At 39.7% G+C, this 15,650-nt stretch overlaps 1 protein-coding gene across 1 annotated transcript in view; it reads left to right on the top strand.

Moving 5' to 3' along the window:
* The window catches only part of LOC124158110 (polycomb group protein Psc-like), a 243,835-nt gene extending 242,096 nt beyond the window's left edge, over positions 1 to 1,739 (top strand). The window contains exon 9 of the mRNA XM_046533290.1: positions 129 to 1,739. Within this exon, the coding sequence (XP_046389246.1) occupies positions 129 to 1,739 (1,611 nt within the window). The remainder of the gene's footprint in view (positions 1 to 128) is intronic.
* Positions 1,740 to 15,650: the final 13,911 nt, after the last annotated feature.

Here is a 15,650-nt window from a genome sequence, read left to right as displayed (position 1 = left end):
AACAGCAACAAAAGCAACAGCAGCAGCAGCAACAACAACACCAACAGCAGCAAATTCTTCAGCAACATCTTCAACAGCAGCATCGTCAACAACTTCATCAACAGCAACTTCAACAACAACAAAACCAGCAACAACAGCAACAAAAACAGCAGCAGCATCAGCAACAATTGATACAGCAGCATCTTGCGCAACAACAAACGCTCAATCAGTTGCAACAGAGTAATCAATCAAAGCAAGCTGCCTCACAAAAATCCCCTCCATGTACCAAGCAGCAGCAGCAACAAAAGCCATCGCTTCATGTCCAGCCTTTACAAACTCCTAAATATACGCCTCAAAGTAAACTCCAACAACAGCTTCAGCAGCAAAGCCATACCCAAAGTCATCATCTGTCTCAGCAGCACCTCTTGAATCAGCAAGCGCAGGCACAACTTCATCAACACTTACAGATGCAGCTGCAACAGCATTTACAGCAGCAGCATTTATTGATGCAGTTGAAGGAGCAGCAGAAGCATCAGGAGGCCAGAAACCACGCCTCAACAAAAACAACACCTACATCCCAAGCCAAGGGACAAATCCTTTCGTCCACAACGTCCATAACGTCAACCTCCTCCACTGCTCCAGTGACAATCACCATATCTACTAAGCCTGCACACGCAAGACAGGGCAGCCCCCTGAATCGCTCGAACCCCTCCCCTGTAAACGCAGTATCTCCACAGGGGAAAGCTTCCGGTCTGACTCTATCCCTCGGCCAGATCAACCACCACGGGACCACGTCCAATAGCCGCCCCTCGCCAAAGCGAAGCTCACCTCAAGTGCCCACCAGCATCGCATTCACTCAGCAGAACAACTCTGTTCACCACCACCTCGTCCACCCGCACGTCAGCATATCCCAGCACACGAATAATGGCGGGAGCTGCAGCACCAGTCCAGCATCTTCCGCCACGTCCCCCGGTTACCCCGATTCCCTGTCACCTATGTCTTCCCTGTCCCCATTCGCGGTGCGAGCTGGCAGCTTGCGAAGTCCGCCCCCACCTCTTGCGCCCCCACCGCCTCCCCCGCCGTTGTCGCATCATAACAGTATGAATCCCGGGGCAGCCCTGAAGATCCCCGTGCCTCCCTCTGGTAAACCTCGTCCATCTTCCCTATCATCTTCCTCTCCGTCCCCGTCACCTCCCGGGGACCAACACTCGACCACCACGTCGCCCAATGGACACGCCACCCTAGCCCACCCCAAGGCTTCCCCGAACGGTTCCTCACCTGGCTTGTCCTCGAGGCTTCCCCACGACCCCTTTTCCCACCACCTCCACACTGGGAGCATGATCTCCCCGCATGGCCACCGCTTCCGGCAGCAAATGGAGCTGCAGAGTCGCCACCTTGCAGAGCAGCACCTCCATCAGGCCGCGGCGGCGGCTGCAGCGCATCAGCAGTCTTCAAACGCGTCTGCGACTTCCCCATCGGCGGCTTCTGCCGTCAGCCCTCAACTCCTCCAGCACTGGCATCAGATGCACCAGTTGCATCTGAGGCACCAGCAGCAGCAGACGGCTAACGTGCCGTCTTCCGCCGGGGCAGCGGCTGCGATGTCGGCTGGGGGGTACCCACTGGAGTGGTATGCCTACCCTCAATCGGTCAAGCTGCTCGAGTACTTCATGAAGCTTGGCCCTATCCCAATGTACCCCTTCAACAACAACACGACGAGTGCAAATAATAACAGTGCGGGAAGTGCGACGACTAGGAAGTGACTTAAGTGTTTTCCACGGTAGATAGGACTGCAGTGGTATATTTTGTCATCTTCCGAAATTAATCAATGGTGTCTATTTCTTTCACTCGCGCATACGTGAGTTCGTGACAGTGCCTCAATTTTATGAAGAATCTGAAGTGTAAATGGATAAGTGTAAATTTCATTTCAATTTATATCTTGTTATTTCTGTATCTATTCTTTTTGTTGTATGTGGCGACTCCATAAATAATAATTTATTGGAAGACGGATATACAGGGCTGTTTATACGATAAAAGGACTTTTTATGTTGAGAATCGTTTTGCACGGTGTGAGCTTGGTGAAAGATATTTCCGTCAAAGTGAAGCCTGACAGCCGTTTCTTCGAGAGAGAAAGTGCATTCTTTAGTCATAATTTAATAATTGTTATAAGTGCAGCTCAAAATAGAACGCTTTTTTGCGTCGTCAATCGAAGAAACGTGCTGTTTTTACCGAGTAATCATTATTAGCAGTGCCTCTATTTGTTGTGATGCTTGTATATTGACTAACCGTGAAAGAGAAATATTTTATTTTGTGAGAGTTTGCAGGGAAGTGATTTTTTACCTTGTTAACACGAAAATGAAGTGTGTGATACGTTAAAGGATTGCAGACTTGTTTCTTCATCCGTATACGATGTACATTGAGAATGTTTTAGAGTGTACTATGAGAAATTCTACTGAAAGTACCTTATTGAGGACAAATACCTTGTTCCCTTGGAGATTAAAGACTGGAGTATCTCATGTGAATTTCCTGCGGATCCCAATGGCTTTTTCCCCCCCATTGCGATGAACGCTACCTCTGGTGAATGGACACTTGGACAGCTAATCCTGCTTTCTTTCTACTGAAAGCGGGGTTTTTACTATAATTTGGTGCAGTGGTTTACGCTTAGGGTGGGTCAGAGGATAAAGCCACTAGCGAGTGAATGTATGTACAGTGCATTAGAGATAAGAATTACAGAATTTGGGTACAGGGTACGGGATCACTAAAAAATAACTGAACCCCATTTTAGAACCTTTAATATAATATGAATATATATACATGAATACACTATTATTATTTTCTTAAATATGTAATCACAAACATTACGCATATATTTTTTCACAAGGTGGCCGTGGTACGTAATGGCGGCGTGATAGTTCAAGACCTTTTTTTGAGAATTGGATGAGAAAAGTGTTTCCGTTTGCATGCAATGAAGCCTTAGAGATGTGTATACCCACAAGTAGAGAGCTTTATACTCCCTACTCTGCCTGTGACCGCGACAGTAACGTGTGTTGGAAGATACGAGAGGAATATTGTCCTCTTAATTGATAATTTGTCTGTGGAAAGGGTCGCATCCGGGCGGGGGGTAGGGAAAGTGAAAATGGTGAGCCTTTTATCCTCGATAATTAATGCACTCGTCCATGGCCTTGTCTTTCTTACTTGTAACTTTTCTAGAACGCCTATTTCTACAGCATTCCTGCTCCAAGTTGTGTACATAGCACAAAGTAGTGATTATCATTACGAAAAATAAAACCATTATATAAAATAAATCAATGTTTTATTTAATTTATCTCATCATGTATGAATGACCGCCAAATTTTAATTTTTAAGCTAGATGTGTGTCACGTGATGGGTACTTTTGAGTGAAATTATATGTTTGATTATATGTGGAGAAGTGGTTCGTGAACTTCTCTTTATCCAAATTGATGTGAAATGGGACTGCCTAAAAATCTATGATGTGTAACTATGTTAGTGACATCATTTTATCGCAAATTTCAAATCTGGGGGATGCTTGATCGATAAAGATTCTATGAATGTAAATAGTCGAAATTTTCCAATATTCAGATGCATGTAACTTTTAAAAGGTAGTAATTTTTAAGCTGAGAGAAAGATAGATCAATGAAAGTGGACTCTAACGAGAGTTACGGAAGTGGTTTATGACATATGCAGAAAAATAATTCTATATCCATCAAAGGCAAGGTTTTCATGAATGAAAAGGGGAAATGGATTTGGAAAAAGTAAAGACTTCTTGAATCGTTACATTCAAATATTGCAGTTGCTTTTAATGTTAGCTTCCGAAGCATTGAAATCCGTGATTCTACCTTCAAAGGGAGATGGTAATGTTCAACGCCCGTATATCATCAGTGCTCCTTACGAATGAATTTTGAGACTCACAGTTCAAAAAACAATCCATCCCATTTGACCTTACGTACCAATATGCACGGATAATTTAAGGTATCTTAGAAATAACAAAAAAATCTAAATCACCCAAAAAAATCTCAAGCGTGTTGAGATACCAAAAGAAAAAAAATCCCTGAGCTCCACCAGTTATGGCTATTAAGGAATCCCTTCATCAGTCAATTCATATCATTTTGGATGTGAGTGGCAGATCAGAATCCACACCTCATCAGGAAGTCGCTATGATCAGTGAAACTCTTCCATAGCCTTCCTCAATGCATTCTTTCACGTCAGGTCATCTCTTACTAAAGAAAGAAATTTAAACTATAAAAGGAAGAATGTATGACAAGCATATATTTAAGATACGCATTAAGAGCTGTGTATAAGCGTGTAATACTCATAAGATCCCTTCCTTATGCTGACATAATTTTATTATAATGATCAAAATTATTGCATTAAGTTCAGGATATTTAATGTAGGATCTGAAAAAAAGATGAAAAAAAGGTTGTCTCTTTAGTGTTTCATTACATTTAAACACATTTTTTAACTAGCTAACAACTGTTATACGGTAATGTTGAAGAGATAACCACCGCAAAAACCCCAGTGGCAGTAAGCACCTTTTATCTTTATCTTGGTAATAATACGAGCTATTCAAGGATAAGTTGGTGAGCTTTCAGATGTTTTACGCGGAGAAGTCTACTCTGCTGTAATTTTGACGTCGGTAATTTTCATTTATGCTCACGAAAGCCAGCGACGTTGAGGGACATCCACTTAATCTGGAAATCTCTCTTAATATTATGACTCAAATATCTATTTTTACGGGAATTATTCTTTTAAATAAAAGGATTTTGAGCAGATTTGATGTCACGTTAATTACCCACATTTGGTTAAGTTATCTAGGGAAGGCCTAGAATAGTATAACCTATTCTACTGTCTCCTACAGGAGGTAAATATTACGTAAAGGAAGGATATAAATTTAAAGGCTAAGTAGAATGCGAATGCATTGACACGAAACTGCTTCAAAAATTAATCTAAAATCAAAGGTGGAGTGTTATGTATTGCAAGGAATTTGTGTATTCATTTCGAATGGGTTCGATTTTGCCAGAATTAGAGTTTTAATCAACACACGGTACATAAACTCAAATACGGATTTTTGGAAAGCGAGAAAGATGTTAACTCTGTCACTCATTCCTAAATAAAAATACGTAAAAATTCATCTACTATCTTTTAGTCTACAAAGTAAATATTCATTACTCAGATAAAGTTATATCTCACCAACTTTTTTGTAGCCTTTCGAAAAGTGAAGAATACTCAATACCTTCTGCAAAATGACTTAGTTTGAAGAGTTCTGAGGTTACCATTTTCATATCAGCTGATAAATAAAAGAAGAAGAAAATAGTCATCGCAGGAAAGAGAAATGAAAAGCGATGGCTGGTTGTGGAGCCTTTACACCGCAGTTACATGCTGCCAACATCTGATGATGTATAATAAAAATGTTGCTGTTGAGTTATCTTTAACGCATATAAGTAAAAAAACGAATCAACTCAAAAACAAAAATATGAAAACTAGGTCAAATCAAATATTTACAATGTCGGCCATTAAATATTCAATCAAAATGGCATTAAAAAATTGCCAAATTTTCTGGAGAAAAAGAAGGAGTCTGCGTAGATACATAATCCAACGCTTGGAAGCACCCTCGATATTATGTCGTTGGTATAACAAATCCGGTTTGTTTTTTTTCTTTTTGCACTATCAGGTTATCTTGCAATAAAAATGTTTAAATGACATATTTTATATAGATACTTAAATCTTAACATAAGCATAAATATTTAAAATACGCTTAAATATTTATTATTTTCAACAGATCTTCAACGTGGTATTTCATTAAGAAAGGATTTTAGGATTGTCGTGAGGAATTCCATTTCTTACAGAATGAAGAAAATGATGCATGATGACGGTACTTCAGCCACCGATTCCCGGGCTGGTTATACCTTCCCAAAATGAATTATCTACATATGTTTCATTTTATAATTTCGTTATCCTCAACGTTAGGAGAAGGAGCTTTTTCGGTCAATGGGCATGTTGAACAGATGTATTGCGACCAGCTCGACACGTTGATCTGCATGGATACCACTTATAAGTGCTCGTTCCCGAGGCCTCTGTATACCCTTGTCCTCTCCTATCTGCCCTTTGCTTTATCAAAACCTTGCTCCGTCTCCCTTCTGGCTAAACCTTTCCTCATCAAGATGGAACTCAAACTGCAACTTGTCCGCGGGACAGACCTTGAGAGGAAACTTCGAGATAAAACGTATCTGACCACCCAATCTGCAACTTAAGGTGAGTTGGCTCAGTCAACATTACACCCATCTTTGAGCCGGTTAAACCGAGGTAAGTTAAATTTTACTCTCACATGGGATAACTACCAGAAAATGTGTTCTCTCTCTGCCTCAAGCTGTAAATTCTTGTCCAAAATTATTATTTTGTGCATGTTGGACTAGAAATTGTTCGGTGTATATAGTGAAATAATGATCTCTACCTGGATGAGAAACGTGCTGCCCAACCAAAAACCAAAGCTAATCCCACTTATAATGTGTTCATAAAGAGTTTTGCCTCGATGGCATTATAGATATGTCAAATTAGATGCTTCCCTAGTGCACATTTTTAACGGTACTGAATTAGATTAATTTTTGTCCTCAGATCTCATTAGTTGACACAAGTCGCGCTGCAGTCTAATTATTCACTAATCTGAAAAACTTCATCACTAAAAATGCAATCACATGATATAATTTTAAGATGTGTTTGGTGCTATACCTAGTTGGCAATTGTAATACCTTTAACGCATGAACTTCTACAATTTATAACCACACTAATCAATCCTTACTCCTTATTTTAACTCATAAGGACTTAAACATCAGTGTTAAGTACGAGAGAGGATAGAATTTTGCATAAAAATTCTTACACACATACCTTATACAAATTTGCTTATAGAAGTACGAGAAACTTACGCCCCACTACATATTGTGCTGATAAAATAGAAGAAGGAAGTATATCTTTTTATAATACTACCACTTTCGTTCATGTAATATCAAGATAGTACTGCAGTGTAGTATAATGTTCTTAAGTTACCTTAAATGGTGAGATACCTATTACCTTACTTAATCATTACCTATCAATTAATATTTAGGCCATTACCTAAATACTAAATTACCAATTGATCATCGGTATTATTTTCAAATTCACTAATTTTTCCACTAATAGATCGTTTAATCTGATAAACCCTATGAACTATGTATTGTACACTATAGGGGGCGGATGCTCCATGGAAATGTGAGGGCACACAAACAGTAGGAATAAATACCCTTTTATTAAACACCTAGTTTAATGTATAGCCATCGGAACATGCATCTGGTTTTATGTTTCTCAATGAGAGTGAGACATGACGATGACTGAAGCAGAGAAATCAAGGCTGGAGGCATTCGAATTGTGCTGGGATGAAAATCAAATGAATCGGCAGAGTGAGCTAAGAGGAAATGCTAGCAAGAGTGGGGGGAGAGGATATAGAGACTTATGAAAAAATTAATAAGGTGTTGGAACAACTTAATCAGCCATATCATGAGGCTTGATGGCCTGATAAAGACAATCGACGAAGGATGCCAAGAACGGAAGAGAAAGACATGGAGAAAATATATGTAACAGATACTGAAGGATACTAAAGATAAAACATACTGAGGTGTGAAAAGACTAGCTAATAGGATGATTGAGAGGAAGGCTGCGTAAAAACAAAGTCAAAGAACTGTTGACAGTTGTTAACGATGATAATTTGATACATTTGCCATTTGCTGAAATCTTTGCCTAACAAATAATTCGACAACCGGCTTCGGATAAATGCTCTTTCTGTAGCTACTCTATACACATTCTAAAAATCATACATAATAGCAATAAAGCTAGTTTCCAAGTAGGCTTCCGCTGAGATTATGATGATATTTAGTGATTTTTCGGGGTATTCTTCCGCGTTCTATTAAAGCTAGCTCTATTTCATTATGAAAGATTATGGATGATCACTGGTGGCACCGAATCCTTGTGAAATATTTGATTCAGTTAAACGATTTTTCTTAACCTAATTGTGATGAACTGCTGGAATTGTGATGGAAAATGTTATACTTACGTATTATGTGGACAAAGATTTTACGTGTTATAATAATTATGGCCATGAATATTGTTGATATATACTTTACTTAAAATTGCTATTTGCGCAAAATCGGTGCCTCTAATAATCTCCCTGGTCAGATGCTCAATAATTTTTTCATATAGATACCTGTAGGAATGCATATAATCCTCTAAATGAAGTAAATGTATATTTTTATTCCTTACATGTGCAATTATCATCAGATACAAACCCTTTAAATCGAAAAACAAGTTATAAACAAGTTGACTATAATATAGAAATTAAATTGCACGAAGAGTTTTTCCAAATTATTATTTTTGATTTGGAACTGCTGAGTAAATATCATTTGATTTTATTTTCACTGCGATTTGAGTAGCAATAAAATGTAGGTTACCGAGAATCACTGTGGTTTAAATTTAGTTTTCATTGGTAACGGCGAGAGATTTCTTTCAGATAATATATTTATATTTTTTGTATTCACTATGCTATCAATGACGATAGAAAATTCCTAGACACGTAAATGCATCCACTTAATTAATCCAAGATATGACTTACCCAGTTCCTTTATACTGTAGTCATCATGTTTTTTTAGCTAATATAGGATTACAATAACTGCTCGTGTACGATTTTTTCCGCTCTAGAGCTAATGAAGTTGCTCTGTGCCTTTGTTTCCTCAACGCCCACAGACCCAGCCACTCCGAATGCGCGCGCACTGGACAACCAAACACGTGCAAAGGGACTCGTTGAATGCGCCCACACACGAAACCAACACAGCTCCCTCTGCCCCATTCGACGATACCCTCCCTCAACACCCTTCCCACTGAACACCTCTCCACACTCACGCGACTCTCCTCCTTCCACCCTAAGTTGACTTTACAGCGCCGATATCACCCCCACCCTTCTGGTACCTCGCCCACTCCTCCGTACCCCGACGTATGTGCAGTCACACGTGTGCATTTATGTATCCCATATAGACTCGCCGCGGCGATGGTGTATGAACGCGGGTGAATATGTAATATGGCGGACATGCGCACTACCGTACATCCTCCCCAATGGATTTCCGATTTCCCATCCACGGTTGCGCGCACTCGACCTCTCCCCCTTCCTATCTCCTCTTGACAGTTCTGTTCTTTTTTCGAATCCGAATCCTTTTTTTTTTACTATTCGCGGAAGGGGTTGAGGTTTCATCCGAGCTGTGTCATTCATTCCCCTTTCCTTCACCTCTTTCGTCGCTATCTGGCGGCCAACCCCTCCCTCAGTTTTCAGTCCACACCACTCTCTTCTAACGGCTTCACCAACAAACTTCACTTCACAACCACATAGCTCCTGTATTACTCCATCAATCTCAAGCCCTCTCATTTCATCTTCCAAAATGGTTGGAGCGATAAAATATGCCACCCGAATAATTGACTAAGTGGCCTAGGAAAAGTAATTTAAGAAGAAAAATACACAATCCAGGTAATGGTAAGCCAAATGATCGCATGTTGTCTTTATTAAGATGGGCAGACAAATGGATACTCTATTTGCATTACGGATATAGAATTTTCCCATGACTTTTGTCATACGGAATAAGTTAAGTTATTCATTAAAAAATCTATAGTCAAGATAAGTGTATCGTAGTTATAGTTACCAACCATGTTAGTGCGTCTAAGTAGTCTAGTACCCAGTCGTCTGGCGGTGGCGTTACATTAAATCCCAGCCAATCATGGCTTTCCATTTGGATTCAAAATAGAATTTCTACCATGGGCGTCCCCAGCGAGGGGCAGGAGGGGGCAGCTGCCCCCCACCCTAGAAGCAAAAATCGCAAATGTCTTTAAGAAAAATAATATTTTTTCAAGCAAATAATTTTTAAAACTAATAAAGAGCCGTTACAGTTTCCTTAAAATGTTGACTTCTTTCACCTTTTCCATGCTTAAATGTTGCCTACAACTTGAACAACCATGGCTTGTCCCCCCTAGTTTTGATCCTGGGTACGCCCTTCATTTCCTTCCATTTGGGATCAAAATAAATAACATTTCTATCTTTAATCGTGGTAAATCAGTGAACGAACGAGTTTGCCGAAGCAAGTGGAGCCCAAAAGCGCAATGAAAGAAGCGGAGCCATTTCTATGTACTCTGCCCCATCCCACCCACTTTCACCGATACTCAACCGCCTCCCCAACCCACCCACCCACCCCTCCTACTTTCATCTTCCTCTTCTCTCCTTCACACCCCCGATCGATAACGACCGTCCGGGGGTGGTTTTTTTTCCTCCCTTTCGATTTGCTCACCGTCTGTGTTTTTTTTTCTATTCACGGACAACGGCCACACGGCTTTCAACATACAATTACGCACGGCGGCGCCCCTCCCACCGCACAAAAACCCCGAATCCCTTCCCAGGACGCTTAGAGCGGGGGGAAGGGGTCGGGCGGCTCGTGGGGCGAAGTCCGCCCCCTTTGCAACTGCAATCGATTAATTAATTTGGATCGGTTCGTTCTCATTACCCTTTGTTCCTCGAAAAGGGGTTTTCCAAACGATCCACCCTAATTTTTAACAAAATGATCCATTTTTAATTTGGAAACATGTATTTCGCTGATATTTACAGCAATTTAAAAAAAAATAGGTTCACTCATTGAAATGTTCATCATTTCACCTCTCGTGCAGTTTCACCGTTACTGAAGAGGCATAATTTGTTAAGTCGTTAGTTTTAGATTTTTTCTCAACTTCAAATCCCTGCCTGTTCTGAGTTTATGACAGCGAAAAATCAATCAGTGCCCCTCGTTCCAAACGATAAAACTCTCTTTCAACAATATTTATATATTTCATTTATTTCCAATAGCCCCGGAAACAGCACAGTTCGACTTTCACATCGGGCATTCCAATTTTAACGACTCCTTGATCACAAACACCCTGGATAACGGGAGCTAACCCATGACCTTCGGTTTTGCTAACGAGGTCTTTAATCCCGTCGACACCGAGGTAGTCAGAATCATAGACAATGATTTGAATCCAATTTAATAGTTTGCCGACTTTTAAATTAGAAATGTCATTTAGAATATAATGTACCCTCATTAAAAACAGTAAATATTTAAACGGTCAGGCATTAATTTTCGGAATTTTATTCAGAATAAACTCGATTACAGCTGTTTTAACCTGCATGCCATCGCCACAATTTGTAATTGCTGATGTGGCATGTAGATGATGCTACATATAACCATAGGTAATCTACGCTTATGAGCTAGGTAAAACACTGTGATATTTACTCGCGTAGATAAAAGTCTGCCATTAACTATTAACGCCTTCCCTTTTCCTCTCTATTCCAGTGCAGGAAACTGGAAAAGATAGCATTTCTATCTATTTTTATTCCTTATGGAAAGCAATGAAAGGCTGAGCTTGATTGTAACGTTACCTACAAACGTCAGGTATGAAATAAAAAAGAACGTATATATAGAGACTAAACAGCCTATTCTTAATGACGCATTTGGTAACGATGAGTTTCACGGCGCAATCCTCGCCAAAAAAGCACACAGTCATCCACAGCAAGCTTTAAGCAGAGACCTCTTGGAATATATGGATAAATTACAATGATTCAATCCCATCGCTGGTCGGATTTGTGGGCTAAGAAGGGAGAAACATCATTTTCCACATCCACATTCCAAATTTTACTAAAAAAATTGCATTAAAAACGATGCTATCATCGTTTATCACAGCGTGTCTAGTATGGAGTAGAAAACTGAATCTAGGAATCCCACTTTTGGTAGACACGAGTATGGTCTCCCCCGACTAAGCCATGGACGTATCGATTTCAAACATTCAGGGCAGGTGGACTAATTGTTTCTGTGTGCTTCTTACACATTTTTACTGTTACTGTTTTATGAACGAGAGATTTTTGTCGCTAAAGTCGAGGTCTAAAACCAGGACCAAACGTTCGGCGGCCAAAATCTCTACCCACTGCACTACCACGCTCCTACCTTCTCTGGGTGGATCTGATGCTTCCCCGGTCAACCAATTCGATTAAATGTTTTTCGGAATTTCATCGGGTTAAGCCACCCATTTCTACCGACGTCATAACGCCTTGTGTAAGCCATAGACCTGAGCACTGACCATCAATCAGCCATGAGATGATAGAAAAATATTTCATCGAAACGTCAGCAGATGTGGAGAACTCAACCTGATCAGAAGCCCGGGAAAAATTCAACGCAGTGACATAACTAGGAATATGCTTTGCGGGGGCCCCCCCTGAGGGGGGGATGAGGGGCCTAGTAATTATTCATTAAATATCAGTAATTATTTAGTAAATATTTATTATTCTATGTATCTCTTCTAGTATAAATTTAGTAATTATTTAGTAAATATTTATTATTCTATGTATCTCCTTCCTTGAACTATTGAATACATTTTCAGTTTTGAAAGATTTAAATTTGGTTTCGAATAAGACGCGAGATCTCTAACATCTCCCCCCACCCCCAAGAAATCGGGGTCCGAGAAAATTTTTGAAAAATGACATGCCTGGAAATGCATTTTACATCATTTAGGAACGTAAAATTTAACTTCAAGTAGATTCAGTTATTATGCATCAAAACTAGGCAAAATTTTTATAATATTTTTTTTCTCTGAGGCTCTATCCACCTCATCCCCCCCACAGTTACGCCACTGATTCATCGTGGTATTATTTGTTTTCCAATTTAACGTTCTGTTCCCACAACAATAACAAATGACGAAAATATAGGAAATTTTGCGCAAGCATCTACGCTAATGGAAGGGATTTTTTTACGATGCAGGTGTTTTCATTCTCCGTGATACTGCGGCATTACCACGGATACTAAAAAGAAACAAAAAGCTGACGTAGGGGGGATGCGCTCCCGACTGCAATAGCCCGACCCACTTCGGCGCCGAGAAAAAAGCTACCTGGAGGTTTTTACACGAAAAGGTATCAAAGAGGCAAAGTTTGTGTCCAGTCATCCAACGGCCCTCTTACATCACGTTGGCTGCTATCATAAATCACAGACGCTCACTGCAAATACTCCGGTGAGACCCTAGAAATCTTGACCGATTCCACAGGAAACTATTTCCGAGTTGAATTTACGTGATTCCTTTGTGATTGATGACGGTTTTGTTCCCACCACTATCATTGAGTGGTGGTTGCATTTCTGTCGCTGGAGACGAAGACGCAAGTGAATTTGTGGGAAAGCCAGCTTGAAATCCACAGTGAATAAGCTGTTTCGAACAATAATTTTCAGAATGGTCCTATTTCTCTGTCGATTTCTAATCCTAAAATATCAGTTACCTGGCCATTGTCACATTATGATGTAGCTAAATTATAACTTAATAATGTTTAATTCTTAATCAATCTATTTTACCACCCATCTACATCTTAAATGAATGAAATTACTTCTATTTTAGATTTCACACATACTATTGTACATAGACAAACCATACTCAGGGGTACTTTAACGTTTACAAGAGAATAAACTGAATTATTTTATATAAAATGTTTCACAAATATTCGGTTTTATAATTATAATACAAATATAATCCAAGTTCTATAAGTGTTTCAAGAAGGTACACAAGTGTTCTACAAGTTTTTTTAAGAAGAAGGGTACTTAAATATTTCTGAAAACTGTCGAAGCGAATGGCTATTGTATTGATAATGAGGGCAGCAATATACAGTTAAATTTTATGCTTCATATAATCATCAGCAATTTCATCTTTATTATTACGATATCAGTATGCACAACACTAAATTCATGAATACTTTTAAAATTGAAATAAAGCAATTACATATTTCAGTTCTATAAATATTTACTATCTGGCGGGGAAGTGTCGAGAGCTGCAAGTAACGATATTCTTCTATCGTTTTCTTCGGTTGCCATCAATTAAGGGTACTTCATGATTTTTTTGTTAGAGATGATCAATATTGAGCCTCCGAATATGTGTTCTCTGCCCTGGGAGAAATGAACGTAAGTAAAGGCATTTTATTATCTCATACCAACTTCCGAAGAATGGTGTTCTTTTGGGCCAAAACGGTTTTTTTTGTCCAGACTTCGCACTCACCCCCGAGAGAGTTTATCCCCACGAAATGGATAGAATGGAGCAAAAAATAAATCCCTCGGAAGTTCATGGGAGAAGTTTTGCTTTTCCATTTATTGCACCGACTCGCGAGCGGTCATTTACCCACTCTCCCTCCCTGATTTTGCTCAACCGATGGAATGGAACTCCCCTCATATCATGCGCCAAGTCCTAGGAATGTTATCCTTGGACTACATAACTAATTAAAGAGTGTTCGAAGAGATTACCTACCGAGAAAGGTTAGGAGATTTCTTGCCACTCTATGAAGAGTTCAGCCACCCTTGTTTCCCGCGCTAAAGGTGAAACTGTATAACCTACTTTTACCTTATTTCCTCACCCTCATGCTGAAACGTATGGCCAATTCACCGCTCGTGTTAGTTGATCATCAATAAACGTCGTCATTTAGCCCCAAGGTAACACGCACTCTATAAAATTCCAGAGACAAATGCGAGAAAATAGTTTCCAGAATGAATGAGCGTGCCTCAGCTCAACAAAATGAGGGCTTCCAGCCACGATACTACCTCCCATTAAAGCACATCACCGAAGAATCAACAGCTAAATTATTACGGAAGATGTAAATCATGCAGTGACATTCAGTGAAGTAGCCATTAAGGGTAATAGCTTTATTGGCGAAAGTTAAGGTTCTCATTTCATTTTCGCGGTGCAGATCACTTGAATTTGGAAAGCGGATAGCTGTGACAAGTCTACAAATCCTACATTTATGCGGTGGCAAAACAGAAAGATATTCATAGCATATAGAGAGATTCATAGCATAATTTATCATAAAAAATCATTAATAATAAAGAAATATCTAAAAGTCTACTATTTCGTCTTCTCGGTAATGCATTGAAAAATTAAATTTCCCTATTATCTCATAACAATAAGCCGAATTTTTAATAATTCGAATGTTACCTGATTTCCCCCCCCCCCCCCCCCCCCCCCACCTTCCGCCTTTAAAGGATGAAATGCACGTTACCTTCCTCTGTTACATTTCCATTCTCGCTTTTATTACCTTATGCAGTAAATTTTCAGTCCAGGTGGATATGGATGGTCCTCTTCTAAAAACTGCATTTGCCTCTCTCGCGCCCTTCCCTTCACGGTATTTGCGACAAAATAAGCCTTCTGTACTCAAATGAGGGGGAAAATTGGCCCGGGTGAATTCGTTTTTGTCTTTACATAGGTTCACATTATGTTGGCCAAATGACTCGGTATAAAACCCGAGGAAAATTCACCCAAGCCTGTAACCTTTGAAAACCGCAGCCAGTGTCGGTTTAAAAAAAAACAGATTCGAGCGCGTGAAATATTTTATCTCCCGAAGAAGGTAAGAAGAGGAAAAGATGTTGGATAAGCTGCTCAAGAAATAAATAGAGCCTTTCAACAAATTTATTCTGAAGAATACTGCATATCAAATGGATGGACAAGAGAGAAACAACGAAACTAAATAAAAATAGGAGAAAAGAACACTGTGGAGCAGCGTAAGTATTATGCCCGACAACTGTATTGGGATCTTATGTTGGAGAAAGATAAAA

This window comes from Ischnura elegans, chromosome 4, assembly GCF_921293095.1.
Source record: "Ischnura elegans chromosome 4, ioIscEleg1.1, whole genome shotgun sequence".
NCBI lineage: Eukaryota > Metazoa > Arthropoda > Insecta > Odonata > Coenagrionidae > Ischnura > Ischnura elegans.
Note: the sequence above shows the minus strand (reverse complement) of the source record. Positions and strands in the feature narration are given on the sequence as shown.